The sequence below is a fragment of the Phyllobates terribilis genome, unplaced genomic scaffold (genome assembly GCF_046119375.1).
Source record: "Phyllobates terribilis strain yellow unplaced genomic scaffold, ASM4611937v1 Scaffold_7__3_contigs__length_470593459, whole genome shotgun sequence".
In the NCBI taxonomy this organism is placed as follows: Eukaryota; Metazoa; Chordata; class Amphibia; order Anura; family Dendrobatidae; genus Phyllobates; species Phyllobates terribilis.
In genome coordinates this window covers 201,816,034-201,839,432 of record NW_027362767.1, presented here as the reverse complement: position 1 = coordinate 201,839,432, position 23,399 = coordinate 201,816,034, and the positions used below count along the sequence as shown (strand labels likewise).

The following is a 23,399-nucleotide window of genomic DNA, read 5'->3' as shown; positions in this document are numbered from 1 at the left end:
TCACATTACACAATCTATTTAACGGATATCCTTTAGTATTGTAAGTTCTTTCAGTGCTTATCCTTCATGGGTTTCACTGCCCTCTGCTGTCATTGTAATCCTGCCTGCAATGATAATGAGACTTCAGAAAAGTTTAAAGTACCCCTGGTGGCCTGTGTGAATATTGCAAGATGTCTATTATGTACTTTTTAATACAGAATGTGATGAGAAAAAAAAAATCCCAAATCAAAATGCTGATACATTCCTTAAGCTTTCTAAAAAAAAAAAAAAAAAAAAAAGGGTCTTTAAAATCTTTAGTCGTACATCAAGGAGCAGTTACATAAGAATGGTGCAAGAAATATACCGCAAGGATAGTTTTCGCCTTCATCTGTTTAATGATAACATTCCTACATAATCTTTTCATGAAAAAGTGACAATTATAAGAACTTCTGTTTCACAAAAAGAACAGTTGATCAATTTATTAGACTTGAATAGAACAGTAAATTACAAGTCATTTTTCCACGACAGAAGAACAATGTTAATTCCCTGACAATGGTATGTTTTCATGCAGATACTGCAGCGCCAAGTCTGCCCACTTCATTTCCTGCTCTTTGACGGACTCCATTACTCCACCATTATCCTGTTCAGGCTCTGGAAGCTCATTCTGTAAAGAGAGTACAGCAGAGATGACAGTGCATTTCTCCAGTGTAAGGAGAGTACAGCAGAGATGACAGTGCATTTCTCCAGTGTAAGGAGAGTACAGCAGAGATGACAGTGCATTTCTCCAGTGTAAGGAGAGTACAGCAGAGATGACAGTGCATTTCTCCAGTGTAAGGAGAGTACAGCAGAGATGACAGTGCATTTCTCCAGTGTACAGAGAGTACAGCAGAGATGACAGTGCATTTCTCCAGTGTAAGGAGAGTACAGCAGAGATGACAGTGCATTTCTCCAGTGTAAGGAGAGTACAGCAGAGATGACAGTGCATTTCTCCAGTGTAAGGAGAGTACAGCAGAGATGACAGTGCATTTCTCCAGTGTAAGGAGAGTTACAGCAGAGATGACAGTGTATTTCTCCATTGTAAAGAGAGTACAGCAGAGATGACAGTGTATTTCTCCAGTGTACAGAGAGTACAGCAGAGATGACAGTGCATTTCTCCAGTGTACAGAGAGTACAGCAGAGATGACAGTGTATTTCTCCAGTGTAAGGAGAGTACAGCAGAGATGACAGTGCATTTCTCCAGTGTAAGGAGAGTACAGCAGAGATGACAGTGCATTTCTCCAGTGTAAGGAGAGTACAGCAGAGATGACAGTGCATTTCTCCAGTGTAAGGAGAGTACAGCAGAGATGACAGTGTATTTCTCCAGTGTAAAGAGAGTACAGCAGAGATGACAGTGCATTTCTCCAGTGTAAGGAGAGTACAGCAGAGATGACAGTGCATTTCTCCAGTGTAAGGAGAGTACAGCAGAGAAGACAGAGCATTTCTCATCTTTAGCTAATTTCCCCATTTCAAAAATAATATTCAGTGTAGTACAGCAGACCTAGTATCAGGGATTGCCATCTTAAAGGGAATCTGTCACCATTTATTTTGATACCCAAATCGAGAGCAGCATGATGTAGGAGCAGATATCCTGATTCCAGCGATGTGTCATTTAATGGGCTGATTGCTGCAGTTTTGATAAAATCACACTTTTGCCTGCTGCAGATCTAGCAGTTCTCTGCCTATGCACAGTGTATACAGAAAGCAGCCACTCAGTGGTGGGAGAGGGGTTATACAGAGCTCATGAATACGGAGAACTACTTCTAGAAATAACACAGTTTCATCAGCAGGAGCATACAGTGGGTACGGAAAGTATTCAGACCCTTTTACATTTTTCACTCTGTTTCATTGCAGCCATATGGTAAAAAAAAAAAAAAATGAACTTTTTAGAATTTCTTATTGATGTACATTCTGCTCCCCATCTTGACTGAAAAAAACCCAGAAATGTAGACATTTTTGCAAATGTATTAAAAAAAGAAAAACTGTATATCAAAACTACAGCAAGCAGCCCAGTAAGTGACACATTGCTGGAATCAGGGTCTCTGCCCCCTGCATTGCTGCTCTCAGATTAGGTGGCTAAAACCTGGTGTCAGACTCCCTGTAAGGCTTGTTCACAATGGCCAATACAGAGCTACATAGAAGCCGCTCGGCGGCGCTGTTGCACTTCCAATGTACTCAGAATGATTGTTGTAGGTGAACAATGTTCTGAGAATGATGGGTTCTAGGGAAACAATCATTTCACCCGACTAGCGAGCGTTTCGCTTTCGTTAGGTGACTGTATACCGGCTTACACTGGCCGATCAAGGGAAAATGAGCGTCCCTAGAAACATTTGTCCATGGCACCCATAGACATTTATAGCATATCTCCTCCTCTGGGACCCTAATTTTCAGGAAAGCTGGTTCCTAGCCCGCTGTACTCATGTGCTCCAATAGAGGGGGTGTGGCCACGTGACCCTCCCCACTGAAATCTATAGGAGTAAAGAACCAAGTTAACACGGCCTACTTCCAATAGGGAGGGCCACGTAGAGCCAGTGCTAAAAGGGCAGGATCGCTAGATGAAGGGCTCTCCTACCAGCGGGATGGTCACATCTTCATAGGGTAATTTGTCTTCTTTCCAAGCGTCGTCAACCAAATCTAAAATGCGTCCATCTCTCTGAATTTCGCTATCCATTGGAAGGCTAAAAAAATAAAAAAAATCCTGTATCATCGATGCAACCATCACATCCTCACTAAACAGTTAGTAAACGGGACGTGTATGTAGTTTCTGAATTTGTAAACTCAAGACAACTTTATTTTAGCACAAAATCCCTACAAATTGAACGCCCGTTACACATTACTGAGCATTTTCACTCTTTTTTTTAAAAAAATAATTCCTGTTTCTGCAAATGATATTGTTTGCAGAAGTCAAAGAATTCCCAATATAATTTGGCTATTAGCCTCTTAACCCCTTAACCCCCGAGGGTGGTTTGCACGTTAATGACCGGGCCAATTTTTACAATTCTGACCACTGTCACTTTATGAGGTAATTACCCTGGAACGCTTCAACGGATCCCCCTGATTCTGAGATTGTTTTTTTTGTGACATATTGTACTTCATGATAGTGGTAAAATTTCTTTGATATCACTTGCGTTTATTTGTGAAAAAATCGGAAATTTGGCGAAAATTTTGCAATTTTCAAACTTTGAATTTTCATGCCCTTAAATCAGAGAGATATGTCACACAAAATAGTTAATAAATAACATTTCCCACATGTCTACTTCACATCAGCACAATTTTGGAACCAAAATTTTTTTTTGTTAGGAAGCTATAAGGGTTAAAAGTTGACCAGCGATTTCTCATTTTTACAACAAAATTTACAAAAACATTTTTTTAGGGACCACATCTTATTTGAAGTGACTTTGAGGGGTCTTTATGACAGAAAATACCCAAAAGTGACACCATTCTAAAAACTGCACCCCTCAAGGTGCTCAAAACCACATTCAAGAAGTTTATTAACCCTTCAGGTGCTTCACAGGAATTTTTGGAATGTGGAAGAAAACAATGAACATTTAACTTTTTTTCACAAAACTGCTACTTTAACCTCAAATTTTTAATTTTCACAAGGGCAGCCAGAAAAAATGGACCCCAAAATGTGTTGTGTAATTTCTCCTGAGCACGCTGATACCCCATATGTGGTGCAAAGCCACTGTTTGGGCGCACGGCATGGCTCGGAAGGTAAGGAGCGCCATTTGACTTTTGGAATGGAAATTTGACTGGAATGGATAGCGGACGCCATGTTGCATTTGGAGAGTCCCTGAGGTGCCTAAACAGAGGAAACCCCCAACAAGTGACCCCATTTTGGAAACTAGACCCCTCAAGGAACTTATCTAGATGTGTGGTGAGCACCTTGAACCCCCAGGGGCTTCACAGAATTTTATAATGTTGAAGTGTGAAAATAAAAAAACACATTTTTAACACAAAACTGCTACTTTAGCCTCAAATTTTTAATTTTCACAAGGGCAGCCAGAAAAAATGGACCCCAAAATGTGTTGTGTAATTTCTCCTGAGCACGCTGATACCCCATATGTGGTGCAAAGCCACTGTTTGGGCGCACGGCATGGCTCGGAAGGTAAGGAGCGCCATTTGACTTTTGGAATGGAAATTTGACTGGAATGGATAGCGGACGCCATGTTGCATTTGGAGAGTCCCTGAGGTGCCTAAACAGAGGAAACCCCCAACAAGTGACCCCATTTTGGAAACTAGACCCCTCAAGGAACTTATCTAGATGTGTGGTGAGCACCTTGAACCCCCAGGGGCTTCACAGAATTTTATAATGTTGAAGTGTGAAAATAAAAAAACACATTTTTAACACAAAACTGCTACTTTAGCCTCAAATTTTTAATTTTCACAAGGGCAGCCAGAAAAAATGGACCCCAAAATGTGTTGTGTAATTTCTCCTGAGCACGCTGATACCCCATATGTGGTGCAAAGCCACTGTTTGGGCGCACGGCATGGCTCGGAAGGTAAGGAGCGCCATTTGACTTTTGGAATGGAAATTTGACTGGAATGGATAGCGGACGCCATGTTGCATTTGGAGAGTCCCTGAGGTGCCTAAACAGAGGAAACCCCCAACAAGTGACCCCATTTTGGAAACTAGACCCCTCAAGGAACTTATCTAGATGTGTGGTGAGCACCTTGAACCCCCAGGGGCTTCACAGAATTTTATAATGTTGAAGTGTGAAAATAAAAAAACACATTTTTAACACAAAACTGCTACTTTAGCCTCAAATTTTTAATTTTCACAAGGGCAGCCAGAAAAAATGGACCCCAAAATGTGTTGTGTAATTTCTCCTGAGCACGCTGATACCCCATATGTGGTGCAAAGCCACTGTTTGGGCGCACGGCATGGCTCGGAAGGTAAGGAGCGCCATTTGACTTTTGGAATGGAAATTTGACTGGAATGGATAGCGGACGCCATGTTGCATTTGGAGAGTCCCTGAGGTGCCTAAACAGAGGAAACCCCCAACAAGTGACCCCATTTTGGAAACTAGACCCCTCAAGGAACTTATCTAGATGTGTGGTGAGCACCTTGAACCCCCAGGGGCTTCACAGAATTTTATAATGTTGAAGTGTGAAAATAAAAAAACACATTTTTAACACAAAACTGCTACTTTAGCCTCAAATTTTTAATTTTCACAAGGGCAGCCAGAAAAAATGGACCCCAAAATGTGTTGTGCAATTTCTCCTGAGCACGCTGATACCCCATATGTGGTGCAAAGCCACTGTTTGGGCGCACGGCATGGCTCGGAAGGTAAGGAGCGCCATTTGACTTTTGGAATGGAAATTTGACTGGAATGGATAGCGGACGCCATGTTGCATTTGGAGAGCCCCTGAGGTGCCTAAACAGAGGAAACCCACAACAAGTGACCGAATTTTACAATCTACTCCTCTGTATAAATTAATCTAGTGGTGGGAAAATAAGTAGATAGGTAAATGGTCACTAAACCCATAGATGAATTCCCACAGAGGTGTCATTTCCATAATGGGGTCACTTCAGGGGGGATTATGCTGTTCTGGCACTTTTCAGAGTACCAGAGCTAAAGAATCCCCCCTGAAGTGACCCCATTTTGGAAATGACACCCCTCTGGGAATTCATCTATGGGTTTAGTGACCATTTTAACTCGATGGATGATTTCCAGAAACAAGCACGCAATGGAAGGTTTAGATTCTGGAGAACCCCCCCTGGAAATTAAGTGAGCTCTACTCGAATATGTCATTCACTAAATGAACCAAATGTTTGAATGACAAATTGGGATACATTTTTACAGTTTAAAAACGTGGTTCTGTGTGGAAGATTTTAAAGCAGTCAGTGACGCATAAGGCTGGCAATGATGGGCATTGTGGGCAATAGTAGCGGGTATCACGCCTCATTCCTCTCTTAGTACATACACGACATCTTTTCTGGGGGTTCCTTCTGGTTTCCGTTGCTGGAATAAGTGCAATAAAATGTCGCTCAGTGAGTCTTTTCACATCCTCCGATTCTAATGGATGAGCGGGGCTAACACTTTGAAAGACAAGATTTTCAATTACCTTTTCTTGATAATCAAGAAAAGGATCTGAATTTCCTGCTTTTTTGTACAACACAAAAGAATTGTATGTGGCCACCTGAAACAAATAAATAACCAACTTTTTATACCAGGTATAGGACTTTCTTGATACCTGGTATGGCTGTAGAACCTGGTCTGCAAGGTCCACACCCCCCATGTGTTTGTTGTAGTCAATGACTGACACAGGTTTTTGCTTCGGAGTGGTGGATCCTAGTTCTACAGTGGCCCTTGTGGCATCTGTGTGGATCGAGCTGAGGACAAAAATATCCCTCTTATCCCTATATTTCAGGGCAAGCAGCTCTCCGTTGCGTACAGCCCCTGACTGCCCCTTTTGAAACTTTTGGTTGACCAATGGTTGTGGAAACCCCTGGCGGTTTTTACGGATGGTCCCACAAGCCCCGATGTTGTGTTCAACCAGACTTTTAAATAGGGGTATGCTGGTGTAATAATTGTCCACATATAGATTGTAGCCTTTTTGAAAAAATGGACTTATCAGCTCCCAAACAATTTTTCCAGATGTCCCCAGATAAGTAGGGCATCCTGGTGGGTTTAGTTGGCTATCTTTCCCCTCATATATGCGAAAAGCGGATGTGTATCCGGTTGAACTTTCGCACATTTTATAGATCTTTATTCCAAACCTTGCCCTTTTAGATGGGATAAATTGCTTGAGGTGCAGTCTTCCTTTGAATTTTACAAGGGACTCGTCTATAGAAATATTTTGTGTTGGGGTGTAGAGGCTTAAGAATTTTTCTGACAAATTTTCAATGATGGGTCTAATTTTATATAACCTGTCATGTTCTGGGGCATTTCTGGGCAGGCATTGACTATTGTCGTTAAAATGCCAAAACCGCATGAGCATTTCATAACGGGTCCTAGGCAGAATGACTGAAAACATAGGGGTGGCTTGAACAGGGTGGTTGGACCAGTAGGATCGAATGCTCGGTTTTTTAACAAGCCCCATGGCAAATGTAAGTCCTAAAAATTTTTTTATTTCCGGGACATTAGTTGGTGTCCATAAATTTGCCCTAGCATAGTAAGATCGGGGATTCTGGCTTATGAATTGGGATGCATATAAATTTGTTTGCACGACAATATGCTCTAGCAAGCTGTCTGTAAAAAACAAATTAAAAAAATGAATTGGTCCAAAATCTTCCACCTCCACATTTATACCAGGAGTGGCGTTGAAATCAGGGCTGAATGGAGCAGCCGAATCTGAAGCCTCCCATCTGGGAAATGCTAGATCATGTGGCAACGCCCCTTGTACACTGGCGTGCGCCAATTCACTAGTAGCAGGGACAGCGCTTGTACTGGGCAGTGTTCCCTGATTTGGAGACGTTTCTCCAGTAGCGCTATTTGCCCCTATTGTTGTACTGGTCCTTGGGCTTGAGGATGGACCAGAATCACTGCTCATTTCTGAGCTCTCAGTGTCGCCGCTACTAAAGCCCTCAAAATCCACATCTCCATCTGAGATTGCGCTGTCATCAGTGTCAGAACACAGCAGGGCATACACCTCCTCTGCGGTATAAGTCTGACGGGCCATTTTATTTTTAGATTTTTTGACTGGACTGAACGGACCGGACTGAAAGGACGGGACCGGACTGGACTGACAGGACTGACTGACTGATCTGACAGGACTGACTTACTGACAGATCTGACTGACTGACTAACCCTAACTCTTACTTTCTTTTTTATTTTTTTACTTTCACAGTGGCAAGGCTGACAGCTCTTGTCACACTGTTTCTCCTCTGCTCTCTCACTGAGATCGGAGGAGAAACAGTGTATTTATCAGGCAGATCGCCCGGGAAAGTTTGTTGCTAAAACAAACTTCCCTGGTGATCTCTCTGATTGGCTCAGGTCTCGATGATGTCAGCGTCACGCCAGCCAATCAGGTCTCGATGATGTCAGAGGTCACAGCACCGGGATCCCCGCCGCTGACAGGTATGTGGGGGGTCCCGATCGCCGACCACCGGCTGTCCCTATCTTTTAAATGCCGCGATCGCTATGGATCGCGGCATCTAGAAGATAGGAACAGGTTAACATCATGGGGACCTGATCCAATCAGGTCCCCATGATGCCACATGTCAGAGCTATCGCTCTGAACCGGTACCGCAGCGCTAGCAGGACCCTGGGGGTCCTGAGCGCTGCGGGACCACCCACCGTTTTTAAACGTCGGCGCTGCACAGAGCCCAGGCAGCGCCGACGTTTATGTACAGTGGGCGGTCCTGAACCGGTTAATAAATAACATTTCCCACATGTCTACCTCACGGCAGCACAATTTTGGAACCAAATTTTTTTTTTTGTTAGGAAGTTATAAGGGTTAAAAGTTGACAAAGTTTACAAGACCATTTTTTTTTTTTTTTTTTTTTTTTTAGGGTCCACATCACATTTGAAGTGACTTTGAGGGGCCTTTATGACAGAAAATACCCAAAAGTGACACCATTCTGAAAACTGCACCCCTCAAGGTGCTCAAAACCACATTCAAGAACTTTATTAACCCTTCACAGGAATTTATGGAATGTGGAAGAAAAAAAAATAGAATTAGACTTACCGGTAATTCGGTTTCTAATAACCCACCACGACAGCACGTAGCCCACCATAATAGGGACAGGAAATACGAAGAGGTGTAAATAGCCCCTCCACATCCTCCCTCCAGTGTTATTACAAAGGACCATTAGAGTATAGATGCTTCACATTAATTTTTATTTCTACTGATCCGGCTGTCGTAGAAACAATAAGCGAGGGGGAGGGAATGACCCGTGCTGTCATGTAGGGTCACTAGAAACCGAATTACTGGTAAGTCTAATTCTATTTTCTCTAAAAAAAAAAAACCATGACGGCACACAGGAGGTATACCAAAGATATACTAGGGAGGGATAATAGCCTGAAGGACCTTCCTTCCGAAGGCTAAATCTCCAACAGACATTAGGTCTAGTCTGTAGTGTTTGGAGAAAGTATGAATTGAGGACCATGTGGCAGCTCTGCAAATCTGTTCGATGGATGCGCTGGCTTTTTCAGCCCAGGAGACAGATATCGCCCTTGTAGAATGGGCCTTGAGCTTTGCTGGAGGAGGTAGATCCTGGATCTGGTAAGCCTCCGTAATCGCCCTCTTAATCCAGTTGGCTATTGTGGATTTTGCTGCCTTCTTTCCTCTGTTTGGACCTTGTGTATGGACAAATAGGTTCTTGTCTTTCCTTCCTTCTTCTCTTTCCTGAAGATAGTGCAGTACTATTCTCCGAGTGTGGAATTCCATCTCTTCTTTTTTGTCTTTTGGGTTGTCACAAAAAGATGGAAGGATTATCTCCGGAGATCTGTGTAAATTTGAGACCACCGTAGGTAGATATGAAGGGTCAAGTTAGAAAATTAGACGATCTTCCAGGATTCTCAGGTAGGGTTCATTGACCGAAAGGGCCAGTAGTTCACACACTCTTCTGGCTGTAGTTATTGCCACCAGAAAAGCCGTTTTCCAGGTCAGCCTGTCCAGTCTTATGGTTGATAAGGGCTCAAAGGGTAGAAGGGTTAACCCTTTCAGAACAATGTTAAGGTCCCAGGGGGGAACCAGGTCTGTTACTCTAGGGAGGCTGCTGTCCCGCTTGTCTTTGATCGAAGTATGAACTTAACGCCGATACCTGGACCTTAAGAGTACTAGGTCCGAGACCCTTGTCCAGACCTTCTTGTAAAAAGTCTAGAATGTGAGCCACATCAGCCCTATGAGGGTCTGGGCGAGTGGGTGCACACCACCTTAAGAAGGTTTTCCAGATCTTGTGGTAAATGGTGTTCGTTACAGGTTTCCTGCTCTTCTGGAGAGTTTTGATGACTTTCTCTGAGAGGCCTCTTGTTTTTAATATCAGGAATTCAGAAGCCAGGCAGTTAGGTGTAGTCTCTCGGGATGGTGAATTGGTCCCTGGAGAAGGAGATCCTTGATGGGAGAAAGGATTAGAGGGCTCTCCACACTCAGACTGGTTAACGTTCCGAACCAACTTCTTTTTGGCCAGCGAGGGGCCACTAGGATTACTCTGGTCCCTTCGGTCCTTATCTTCTGTAAGGTTGTTGAAAGGATAGGTAGTGGGGGAAAGGCATACGCTAGTTTGAATTCCCATTTGTAAGCGAATGCGTCCATGCCCAGGCAAGGGCCGTTTGGATCCAGGGAGAAATATTGAGGTACTTTCGCATTCTGGTGTCCGGCGAAGAGATCTACCTCTGGATAGCCCCATCTCTCGACTAACATCTGGAAGACGTCTGGGTTTAGACTCCACTCCCCTGGATGAATCTTTTGTTCTGCTTAAGAAGTCGGCCTGGACATTGACTGAACCTTTAATATGAAGAGCCGACAGGGTTAGAAGATGTTCTTCAGCCCAGGAAAATATTCTTGCTGAGATTGCTTTTAAGCTTTTGTATCTTGTGCCCCTTTGATGACGAAGGTGGGCTACCGTGGTGATATTGTCTGAAAATATCTGAATGTGAGATTTCTGGACCAGAGGCTCTGCTGCTCTGAGGACTGAGGACTTCCTCTACGGCTTTTAGTTCTCTGAAATTTGATGAGCATTGGCTCACATCTTTGGTCCATATACCCTGGAATAACTCTTGGGAGACTATGGCTCCCAATCCCTTTTCGCTGGCATCCACCTTTATGGTTACTAGCGGATTCTGGATCCATGGTACTCCTCTGTTCAGATTCTTTACGTTCAGCCACCAGAACAGAGAGGTCCTTACCCGTGGAGGTATAGGGATTCTACTGTTCAGAGACCGTGGGGATCCGTCCCAATTCGTAAGGATGTGGATCTGTAATGTTCGGGTATGTGCCTGAGCCCAGACCACCATCTGAATACAGGATTTTATAGACCCCAGGACCGACATGGCGTCTCTTAATGATACTGATCTTCAGCTCCTTAGGACATTGATCTTTGCTTTTATCATAACCTGTTTTTGTTTGGGCAGGAATGACATCTGGCTGTGGGAATCCAATAGTACTCCTAGAAATGTTTTTGTCATGGAGGGTACCATATCCGAGACGATAGAATCTGAGTGGTCAATTGTAGATGTTCTCAGAGTACTGGTACTGAGGGCCCGATTAATAACAGGACGTCGAGGTATGGTGCTATTGAAATGTTCTGACCCCTGATATAAGCCATGACTTCTGCCATGACTTTTGTAAATATTCGCGGGGCTGGTGAAATTCCAAATGGGAGAACATTGAATTGATAGTGGGCTATTTGTTCCCCTTGAGCCACTGCGAATCTTAGGAACCTCCTGTGAAGTGGATGTATAGGGATGTGGTAATGTGCATCCTGGAGGTCGATTGTGGCCATGACATGGTTCTGTCCTATCAGGGGGACCGTCGACCTGATGGATTCCATCTTGAATCATTGGTAGTGGATATACTGATTCAGTGGCCTTAGATTGATTATAACTCGGTGTGAGCCATTTGGTTTTTTTATTAGGAAGAGTCTGGAATAATGCCTCTTGTAGGAACCAGGGATATCACCCTGAGGACAATAGGTTTGTAAGACCGGATATCAGGGTGGCCTGACGACTGAGAGGAGAGTGGTGTTGACTTTATCCTCTCTGGAGGATAGGAGAAATGTATTTTTACTCCGAACTCGACAACCATCAGGACCCATGGGTCTTAGCAAATTTCTTTCCACCGAGGGAAAAAAATTCGAGATGCGGCCCCCAACTGTCCTGACGTCATGGTCTGTTCGGACGTTGATTTTGGGAGAGAAAAAGATTTTTGCCTCCTCTATCTTTTGGGTAGCTCCATCGCCCTGTTTTCCCTTTACCCCTATTTTGAGGGGTTTGCTCTTGGGAGGGACGAAAAGGCCCTTTCCTCACATTTCTAGGTTCCGAGAGGGCCTTCTTCTTGTCTGAGGCCTTTTCTAGAAGATCATCTAGGGCTGGCCCAAACATGTATTTCCCCTTAAAGGGGGTGGAACACAACTTCATTTTAGATGCCATGTCGCCGTTCCAGGATTTCAACCATAGGGCTCTTCTTACAGAGTTTGATAGCCCAGATGCTCTTGCCCCCACTCTCACGGATTCTGCAGAGGCGTCTGCTAAAAACCCCGTAGCTTTCTGTAGAAACGGTAGGGATGCCAAGATGTCTTCTCTGGGGGTGCCCGAAACTAGGTGTTCCTCCAGTTGATCTAGCCAACGAGCCATTGATAGAGCTACGCCCGTAGAGACTGCGCTGGTGCTTAATAGTGTTGCCGAGGTCTCCCAGGATTTTTTGAGTAGTCCCTCCATTTTGCATTCCAAGGGGTCTTTTAATTGAAAGGAATCTTCAAAGGGCAGTGTGGTTTTCTTTGATACTCGTGCAATTTGGATATCCACTCTTGGGACTTCGGACGCGCATTCTGCCGTCTCATCGTCTAAAGGAAATCTATCCCTTAACTCCGTAGGGGTATTTAATCTCTTTTCTGGAGATTCCCACTCCTCTAAGACTAAGTCCCTAATACTCTGGTGTATAGGGAACACCAATTTTTTCCTGGAACGTAGCCCCCCCCCCAAACATCTGATCCTGTACTGTTTGGGGCACTTTTTCTTCCTCGACCTCCATAGTTCTCCTTACTGCCATGAGGAGTTCCTCCAAGCTATCTGATGGAAAGTAATATCTCTCTCGTTGGGAGTTATCAGGGGTTGGACTTAATTCACCTTCCTCTGGAAGATCTTCTGAGATATACATCTCCTCTTGAGAGTCTTCCTCCCCTCCCTCTGGCGGGCTAATCTTCCTCTTTTTGGCTGCTGAGGGAGTAGATGTAGAATCCTGACTAGGTGAGGGAATAGGGAGAGTGACCGAGGCTAAGGAGGATTTGATCTCCTGACGTACAATCCCCTTTATCTCCTCCATTAAGGAAGGTTATTCCTGCCTGATAATCTTCTCCGTACAGTCCTTGCATAGGGGCTTTCTATGGGAGGACGATTGTTTTTTTTGGACAGATGGGACATCTGCGTGACGGTTTAACTTTTTCTCCAGATGCAGGTTCCTTGTCCCCCTACAAGGGAGGGGAGAAGGGGAGGGGAGCTATAATCACTATTTCCTGCATCTGGGAGACGGACTACCAGTGCCATACTTACTGGGACCGGACCGGCGCTGGGCTCTGCAGATGCAGAGTGAGAAGCTTCAACAGACATGGTTTTGTCCTACCTGAAGATGTCTTCCTGTCCAGGGCTCCTTTTATGGGCGACCGGACCAGCGCCACACTCTGTTTAGAGAGCTCCTCCCCCGGTGTCCAGGTGAAGATTTCTGATCACCGGTGGCATTACAGCTCTTTTTCCCCATAGCTTTTTGATGCAGTCCACAGTGGAACGCAACCTGCCCGAAGCGACGTCGTCACCCATCACCTGGCGAGCGACGTCACTTCCAGCGCCGTGGCGTGCACTCCACATCCTGGAGCCGGCATCGCCCGCGCATCCAGCGGGGGAGAGGAGGAGGAGATGGACCGGAGAGCTCAGAGAGGCATCTGGTCAGAAGATCCTGCAGCCCTTGCCCGAGAGCGCGGACTGCAGAAGGGGGTCCCGAATCCGGGGGAGGAGACGGGAGCAGCACCCTGAGGAGGAGAGGTAAAGACCGCTCGATTCTCCGCTGCCCGGCTAGTAGCTTTCCCCCAGTGCCTGTCGCTGGCCCAGCACACCGGGAATGACCTCTTCATCCCTGATAGGAACAGGAAATAACACTGGAGGGAGGATGTGGGAGGGGCTATTTAAACCTCTATGTATTTCCTGTCCCTATAAGGGTGGGCTCCTGTGTGCTGTCATGGGGGGTTAATAGAGAAAATGAAATGTTACTTTAGGCCCAAATTGTTTTATTTTCGCAACAGTAACAGGAAAAAATGGACCCCAAAATTTGTTGTGCAATCTGTCCTGAGCACGGCATATAATTAAACTAACTTGCTGGTGCCTGGTGACCCGGATGTCATGACAACGATCGGGACCCTGTGATGACGTCGTAGGGTCTCCGATCCAAGAGCAGAACGGATTTGGTCTCTCTCTCAATGCTGCATTTAGGGGGTTAAAGTGCCAGTTCGGTGTCAGGATCACTTGACCCCCGGTGGCGATCGTGCCTGGGCGTAATAATACGTACCTGGTCCATAAGGCCCAGGGCACGGGGACGTATTATTACGTACCATGTCAGAAAGGGTTTAAAGGGAACAGGTCATGTCTTCAAACACAATTTACCTACAGATATGTCAATCTGCAGGTAAATAGTGTTTACAATGTTGTATGGTCACCTTACAGAAAGTGTGGCTACTGGGAGAAAAATAACTTTTCCTCCCGGAAGCTGCTGGCTTTCAGTAATAAAGGTGCGGCTACAGTCAACGATGAGGGCAGTGATTGGCTGCAGCAGTCACATGCAGTGTACTGGATGCGACGTCGGCAGTGAAGGGGTTAAAGTGGTCCTCCTTAGAGTAGACAATCAGTATCAAAATCGGTGGGGTGTAAGTCCTGGAGGTGGAGCTGCAGCCGTCAGCACAGCACAGTCCCGCCGGCCCGGCCCGGCCCAGCACAGTCCCGCCGGCCCGGCCCGGCCCAGCACAGTCCCGCCGGCCCGGCCCGGCCCAGCACAGTCCCGCCGGCCCGGCCCGGCCCAGCACAGTCCCGCCGGCCCGGCCCGGCCCAGCACAGTCCCGCCGGCCCGGCCCGGCCCAGCACAGTCCCGCCGGCCCGGCCCGGCCCAGCACAGTCCCGCCGGCCCGGCCCGGCCCAGCACAGTCCCGCCGGCCCGGCCCAGCCCAGCACAGTCCCGCCGGCCCGGCCCAGCCCAGCACAGTCCCGCCGGCCCAGCCCAGCACAGTCCCGCCGGCCCAACACAGCCCAGCACAGCACCGTCCCGCCGGCCCAGCCCAGCACAGTCCCGCCGGCCCAGCCCAGCACAGTCCCGCCGGCCCAGCCCAGCACAGTCCCGCCGGCCCAGCCCAGCACAGTCCCGCCGGCCCAGCCCAGCACAGTCCCGCCGGCCCAGCCCAGCACAGTCCCGCCGGCCCAGCCCAGCACAGCACCGTCCCGCCGGCCCAGCCCAGCACCGTCCCAGCGCCGTCCCAGCACGGCACAGCGCCGTCCCAGCACGGCACAGCGCCGTCCCAGCACGGCACAGCGCCGTCCCAGCACGGCACAGCGCCGTCCCAGCACGGCACAGCGCCGTCCCAGCACGGCATCGTCCCAGCACAGCACAGCACCGTCCCGCCGGCCCAGCACAGCACCGGCCCAGCACAGCACCGGCCCAGCACAGCACCGGCCCAGCGCCGTCCCGCCGGCCCAGCACCAGCACAGCGCCGGCCCAGCACCAGCACAGCGCCGACCCAGCACCAGCACAGCACAGCGCCGTCCCGCCCCGCCGGCCCAGCACCGCACAGCACCGTCCCAGCACAGCACCGTCCCGCCGGCCCAGCACAGCACAGCACCGTCCCGCCGGCCCAGCACAGCACAGCACAGCGCCGTCCCGCCGGCCCAGCACAGCGCCGTCCCGCCGGCCCAGCACAGCGCCGTCCCGCCGGCCCAGCACAGCGCCGTCCCGCCGGCCCAGCACAGCGCCGTCCCGCCGGCCCAGCACAGCGCCGTCCCGCCGGCCCAGCACAGCGCCGTCCCGCCGGCCCAGCACAGCGCAGCACAGCGCCGTCCCGCCGGCCCAGCACAGCGCAGCACAGCGCCGTCCCGCCGGCCCAGCACAGCGCAGCACAGCGCCGTCCCGCCGGCCCAGCACAGCGCAGCACAGCGCCGTCCCGCCGGCCCAGCACAGCACAGCACAGCACAGCGCCGTCCCGCCGGCCCAGCACAGCACAGCACAGCGCCGTCCCGCCGGCCCAGCACAGCGCCGTCCCGCCGGCCCAGCACAGCACAGCGCCGTCCCGCCGGCCCAGCACAGCACAGCACAGCGCCGGCCCAGCACAGCACAGCACAGCGCCGGCCCAGCACAGCACAGCACAGCGCCGGCCCAGCACAGCACAGCACAGCACAGCACAGCGCCGTCCCGCCGGCCCAGCACAGCACAGCACAGCGCCGTCCCAGCACAGCACAGCACAGCGCCGTCCCAGCACAGCACAGCACAGCGCCGTCCCAGCACAGCACAGCACAGCGCCGTCCCAGCACAGCACAGCACAGCGCCGTCCCGCCGGCCCAGCACAGCACAGCGCCGTCCCGCCGGCCCAGCACAGCACATCGCCGTCCCGCCGGCCCAGCACAGCACATCGCCGTCCCGCCGGCCCAGCACAGCACAGCGCCATCCCGCCGGCCCAGCACAGCGCCGTCCCGCCGGCCCAGCACAGCACAGCGCCGTCCCAGCACAGCACAGCACAGCACAGCGCCGTCCCAGCACAGCACAGCGCCGTCCCGCCGGCCCAGCACAGCACAGCACAGCGCCGTCCCGCCGGCCCAGCACAGCACAGCACAGCGCCGTCCCGCCGGCCCAGCACAGCACAGCACAGCGCCGTCCCGCCGGCCCAGCACAGCACAGCGCCGTCCCGCCGGCCCAGCACAGCACAGCACAGCGCCGTCCCGCCGGCCCAGCACAGCACAGCACAGCCCCGTCCCGCCGGCCCAGCACAGCACAGCACAGCACAGCCCCGTCCCGCCAGCCCAGCACAGCACAGCCCCGTCCCGCCAGCCCAGCACAGCACAGCCCCGTCCCGCCGGCCCAGCACAGCACAGCCCCGTCCCGCCGGCCCAGCACAGCACAGCACAGCCCCGTCCCGCCGGCCCAGCACAGCACAGCACAGCCCCGTCCCGCCGGCCCAGCACAGCACAGCACAGCCCCGTCCCGCCGGCCCAGCACAGCACAGCACCGTCCCGCCGGCCCAGCACAGCACAGCACAGCACCGTCCCGCCGGCCCAGCACAGCACCGTCCCGCCGGCCCAGCACAGTACAGTACAGTACAGCACAGCACCGTCCCGCCGGCCCAGCACAGTACAGTACAGTACAGCACAGCACAGCACAGCACAGCACAGTCCCGCCGGCTTACACAGATAGGGCTATGCTGGGGACAGGACACGTGGGGCAGGCGCGTGGAGTAGCTCGTCCAGCACTCACCATGTGTGGGAGCTCCCGCTGCACACGTACCCCGGTATACCGCTCGTAGGAACGGGTGAAATCGCTCACGAACGCCACGTGACTGGCGTCAGCGTCACATGACTTAGTTATTTATGTCACGTGACAACTCATGTGGTCAGTGTGACGTCATCCGTATGCGCCATCTACAATTCGAGCCCCTCCCCTTGCACACTACATGGGCTGTGCTCAACCCGCTGGTGATTCCCGGAATGTACCACTGAGCATCAAAAGGGGAGGGGTGTAGTGGACATAACCCCCTCATAGTGTTCTAGCCTCTGATATAAAGGAATTTACAGCAACTAAGTCGAATGCAGCATTATTTTTATTTTTTTTTAGACTTCAGTTTGGGGAATAGAATCAGCAGTGCGGATGGGTCCTAGCTCCTGCAGGTTGTTGTGTGTGTTCCCTTAAAGGAGTTGTCCAGTGAAAACCAGCTATGCTCTCCACAGGAAAGGCCATAACCTGTTGATCGGGGGTGGGGAGTGCGTATGTGCAGCCGCCGCTCCATTCCTCCTCTGTGGGGCTGCTGAGCGCTGCGCTTGGTTATTTCCGGCAGCCCCATGGAGGAGGAACGGAGCGCTGATCTGGTTTCCAACCTGCTGTGCCATTTTGTAATAGGGATAAAGGTTTCCTTGTGCCGATCGGTGCAGGTCCCAGCAGGGCGGACTACTGAGCATGCAGCTGTGAATCCGGCTTGAGGCTGCACTCACATCCACATTACCAGGCCCGCCTAGCCGGTGGTTTTTTGCAGACAGTTCACAGACCCATGAGTTTCATGCAGCCACACATACATCAGCTTTATAAATGGCTCCATGTCTCCGCTCCAAGACGCAGAACACGTCCTGTTCCCGTTTTGTGGATCAGAGGCAACCATTAAAGGGAACCTGTCATGGTGAAAATGGTCTATGACCTGCAGAAGGGGGACATAGAGCAGGAGATGATGACGATCAGACTGATAGGATTGTGGGAAAAGTCTCAGTATAACACGTCTTATTCATTGCGGTCCCTGATGTTATATGCAGATGAGTCCAGTGGGCGGTGCTACTAGTGATTGACAGTCTTCCCTCTGACTGCATGCAGAGCTGTCAATCACTGGTAGCACCGCCCACTGGACTCATTGCATATAACACTAGGGATTTCAATTAATAAAATACAAGTTATAAGTCTTTTCCAACAAGCCCATATATCATATATAACACGCCAGAGTGCTATGCGATAAAACATCAACTTTCACTCGGCCTAGTGTTATTCTATGAGGCTGCTCAGATCTGCAATTATTTTCTCAACATGCCGATTCGACACGCTGTGATTTACAGCGACGCTCGATTCACTCACACCCATACAAGTTTTTGGGTGCGAGTGAAACATCGGACTGAACACGGATGTCAGCTCAGTGCAGTCCGACATACAGGAAATCAGGCCATGGAGAAATTACTTTCTTTGTCTCCTCCGCAGCTGTGCTGTGATCCTCTCAGGCAGCACAGTAGTGTGACACTTGGCTCACACTCGCCGCAGAGCAGGAGCCGAGGGTCATTAGCATCAGGGCTGTGGAGTCGGTGAGCCAAACCTCCGACCCCCTCATACATGACTCATGTTTAAGTGATAAATTTACTGGAGCACAGATTCATCTCAGCTAAAAGTCCAGACCCTCAGATCAGGAATAGGACATTTCATAACTTTCCCAAATTCCTATGAAAAAAATATTCCCCACAAACTGCATTGCACTACTGTACCCAATTTATTATATATTTTAGAAGTTGGAGTCAGTCCATTTTATACCGATTCCACCAAAATGGGCTCCGACTCCACAGCCCTGACTAGCATATCGCATCCGAAGCTCTCGCATAGCATGCCATATGCTGGTGTGATGCTGGCCTAACAGTGACTATATTACACACTGTTAGGATTCAGCATTCTGCAGTGCTTGCCAAAAATTTGCCCTCTTCTTACAAAACACTTTATACGGTTATTTCCATCTTTGCCTTTAACCCCTTCACGACATTAGATGTATCTATATGTCATGGAAGGCAATGACTTCCCGACCAATGAGGTATATATACAGTACAGACCAAAAGTTTGGACACACCTTCTCATTTAAAGATTTTTCTGTATTTTCATGACCATGAAAATTTTACATTCACACTGAAGGCATCAAAACTATGAATTAACACATGTGGAATTATATACTTAACAAAAAAGTGTGAAACTACTGAAAATATGTCTTATATTCTAGGTTCTTCAAAGTAGCCACCTTTTGCTTTGATGACTGCTTTGCACACTCTTGGCATTCTCCTGATGAGCTTCAAGAGGTAGTCACCGGAAATGGTCTTCCAACATTGTTGAAGGAGTTCCCAGAGATGTTTAGCATTTGTTGGCCCTTTTGCCTTCACTCTGCGGTCCAGCTCACCCCAAACCATCTCGATTGGCTTCAGGTCTGGTGACTGTGGAGGCCAGGTCATCTCGCGTAGCGCCCCATCACTCTCCTTCTTGGTCATATAGCCCTTTCACAGCCTGGAGGTGTGTTTGGGGACATTGTCATGTTGAAAAATAAATGATGGTCCAACTAAACGCAAATCGAATGGAATAGCATGCCACTGCAAGATGCTGTGGTAGCCATGCTGGTTCAGTATGCCTTCAATTTTGAATAAATCCCCAACAGTGTCACCAACAAAGCACCCCCACACCATCACACCTCCTCCTCCATGCTTCACAGTGGGAACCAGGCATGTAGAGTCCATCCGTTCACCTTTTCTGCGTCGCACAAAGACAGGGTTGGTTGGAACCAAAGATCTCAAATTTGGACTCATCAGAACAAAGCACAGATTTCCACTGGTCTAATGTCCATTCCTTGTATTCTTTAGCCCAAACAAGTCTCTTCTGCTTGTTGCCTGTCCTTAGCAGTGGTTTCCTAGCAGCTATTTTACCATGAAGGCCTGCTACACAAAGTCTCCTCTTAAAAACTGTTGAAGAGATGTGTTAGCTGCTAGAACTCTGTGTGGCATTGACCTGGTCTCTAATCTGAACTGCTGTTAACCTGCGATTTCTGAGGCTGGTGACTCGGATAAACTTATCCTCAGAAGCAGAGGTGACTCTTGGTCTTCCTTTCCTGGGCTGGTCCTCATGTGAGCCAGTTTCTTTGTAGCGCTTGATGGTTTTTGCAACTGCACTTGGGGACACTTTCAAAGTTTTCCCAATTTTTCACACTGACTGATCTTCATTTCTTAAAGTAATGATGGCCACTCATTTTTCTTTACTTAGCTGCTTTTTTCTTGCCATAATACAAATTCTAACTGTCTATTCAGTAGGACTATCAGCTGTGTATCCACCAGACTTCTGCACAACACAACTGATGGTCCCAACCCCATTTATAAGGCAAGAAATTCCACTTATTAAACCTGACAGGGCACACCTGTGAAGTGAAAACCATTTCCGGTGACTACCTCTTGAAGCTCATCAAGAGAATGCCAAGAGTGTGCAAAGCAGTCATCAAAGCAAAAGGTGGCTACTTTGAAGAACCTAGAATATAAGACATATTTTCAGTTGTTTCACACTTTTTTGTTAAGTATATAATTCCACATGTGGTAATTCATAGTTTTGATGCCTTCAGTGTGAATGTACAATTTTCATAGTCATGAAAATACAGAAAAATCTTTAAATGAGAAGGTGTGTCCAAACTTTTAGTCTGTACTGTACATCATGGCGATCTCCCGCACACAGCCCCATGAGGACCCCCATATCCTCCCCATTTCCAGCATGAGACCCCCATAGCCTCCCCATTTCCAGCCAAACATCCCATACACATAAAAAAAAAGAACATCACATACTCCCCTTGCTCTCATTTCCCCAGGGCTCTGCTCCTGTCTCCGGTGCACCAAGTCTCCGCAGTGCACAGCTGAAACAATGAAATGACGTCAAGGCATCAGCTGTTTCACACTCTGATTGGTAGAAGAAGGAGCCGGCGACTAGTCCACCAATGTATTCACCACTGTCTGCATCCTGAGGATGTAGACAGCGATGACGGCGGGGGGATGGCACGGTGCCACTGTTTTAAGCCCCTCGGTCCGCAGGCTGAACTGGAACAGCCAGAGGGCCGAATGTGGTCCGTGGACCGCACTTTGCCCAGGTCTGATCCAGAGGCTTGCATTGCAATGCATTATACCAGCGATCAGCCTGCTGAAAGTTCTATAGAGGGACTAAGTAATAAAGTAAAAAAATATTGGAAAAATATTTTTTTAAAATTCACAAAATAATAATAAAAAAATATATATTGTACCCATAAATAAGTATTTTTATGGAAAAAGAAAATAATAAAAAATTACACATATTTGGTATCGCCATGTCCAGAACAACCCGACTTATAGAACTGTCACACTAGTTAATCCCTTCAGTGAACACTAAAAAAATGAAGCAAAACTTTTTTTTTCCATCATACCGCCAAACAAAAAGTGCAATAAAACGAGATCAAAAATATGAATGTAAATAAAAATGGTACCGCTGAAAACGTCATCTTGTCCCACACAAAACAGACTGCCATATAACTCCATCAGCTGAAAAATAAAAAAGTTACAGCTCTCAGAATAAAGCAATGCAAAAATAATAATTTTTTCCATCAAATAGTTTCTATTGTGCAAAAGCGCCAAAACATACAAAAACTATATAAATGTGGTGTCGCTGTAATCGCACTGACCTGAAGAATAAAGCTGCCTTATCAATTTTATCACATGCAGAACGGCATAAAAAAAAACTTCCCGAACTGCTGCTTTTTGTTTATTCTGCCTCCCAAAAATCGGAATAGAAAGCGATCAAAAATGTCATGTGCCCAAAAATGATACCGATAAAAATTGGAAAAATTATAGCTCTCAAATATGGCGATGTAAAAACTTGTTTTTGCAAAAAAAAAGTGTTTTTTAGTGTGTGACAGCAACCAATCATAAAAACCCAATATAAATCTGGTATTGCTGTAATTGCACCGACCCGAAGAATAAAGTCGTCTAATCACTTATACCGCACGAGGAACGGCGTAAAAAATAAATAAAACCAATTGTTCACCTGCTGTTGATTTGTTCATTCTGCCTCCCAAAGATCGCAGCAAGGCTCGGCTCACATTTATCCTGCGCTGAGCGCTTCCACTGGAGTTTCCGTGTAAATCTCTGAAATACGTGATTCAGACGGAACCCATGACGGAAGATTCCCTGTAATGAGGCAGATGGAGGCACTGTGGATGCCGTCTGGCCTTTGATCCGGCGGTGTCTTTCTTTTCAGGCGTGCATAAAAGCACTGTCGGCCTCAGTTTTGTGCACTTCTGAAAAGAAAGACAATGCTGACAGAGGCCAGATGGAGTCCAGAGTAACTCTGTTGCCTCACTAGAGTGAATGGATCCCTCGGGGGTTTCATGTGAATCACATCACTCAGAGATTTAAATGGAAACCCCGATATAAGTGCTCAGTGTAGAGCGCCGGATAAATGTGATTCGAAATGTTATATAAAATGTTCCTAACAAAATCTTCAAATCAATCCCCAAAATAAGAAAGTCCACACTCAGGTCTGTCACCTGTTAACAGAAATATAGAGGCTTCCACATTACTGGTAGTATAAAGGCTCTGGAAAAGCGCTATGGCTCCTCACCCCCAAAAGAAATCTAGCAAATTCTGTGCTCCCAAATCCAAATGCCCCCCTCCCTTCTGAGCCCCACAGTGTGCCTAAACCGCAGTTAGCGTCCATATGTTTGGCATTTCTGTAGCGAAGAGAGCCTGCCTAATTTACAGGTCTCCAGAAGCACAAGCTGGGCATAACGTACTGGTCACTACAACGTACTGGTCGCTACCATGGCAGTTTGCAATTTTCACTCAGCAACACCTGTAGATAAATTCCCAAAGGAGTATAATTTCCAAAATGTGGTCACTCGAGGGGGGATTCTGCTCTTCTAGCACTTAAGGCCTCTGTATATGGAGTCTACATACTATTCTAGGAAAATCTGCACTCTAGGGGGCAAATAGCGCTGTGTTCCTCCCAAGTCTCACCGGGTGATTAAGCAGTACTGTACAGTCACATATGGGGTATTTCTATGGTCAGAAGAAATTGTGGGACAAATTTTGGTGCAATGTTTACTCATTTCCCAGTTTGAAAATGTAAAACCTGGGGCTAAAACAACATTTTTGTACTAAAAATGTAATTATTTTTTTCTTCACTGCCCAATGGTATAAAATTCTGTGATACACCTGTGGTGTCAATATGATCACTGCACCACTAGATGAATTCAT

The 23,399-nt window shown here is 48.1% G+C and overlaps 1 protein-coding gene across 2 annotated transcripts; it reads right to left on the bottom strand.

The window, feature by feature from the left end:
• Positions 1 to 351: 351 nt before the first annotated feature.
• On the bottom strand, positions 352 to 17,263 carry ANAPC13 (anaphase promoting complex subunit 13). 2 transcript variants are annotated; one of them, XM_073637746.1, is made up of 3 exons: positions 17,119 to 17,145; positions 2,588 to 2,693; positions 352 to 643 (listed from the first exon to the last, which is right to left on the bottom strand). In XM_073637746.1, exons 2-3 carry the CDS (start codon positions 2,684 to 2,686, stop codon positions 518 to 520), a joined length of 225 nt encoding a protein of 74 aa, XP_073493847.1. In that variant the 5' UTR covers positions 2,687 to 2,693; positions 17,119 to 17,145; the 3' UTR covers positions 352 to 517. The 2 variants fall into 2 exon arrangements, with proteins under 2 accessions (XP_073493847.1, XP_073493846.1); XM_073637745.1 differs by lacking the exon at positions 17,119 to 17,145 and adding an exon at positions 17,149 to 17,263 and having other exon boundaries at positions 444 to 643.
• Positions 17,264 to 23,399: the final 6,136 nt, after the last annotated feature.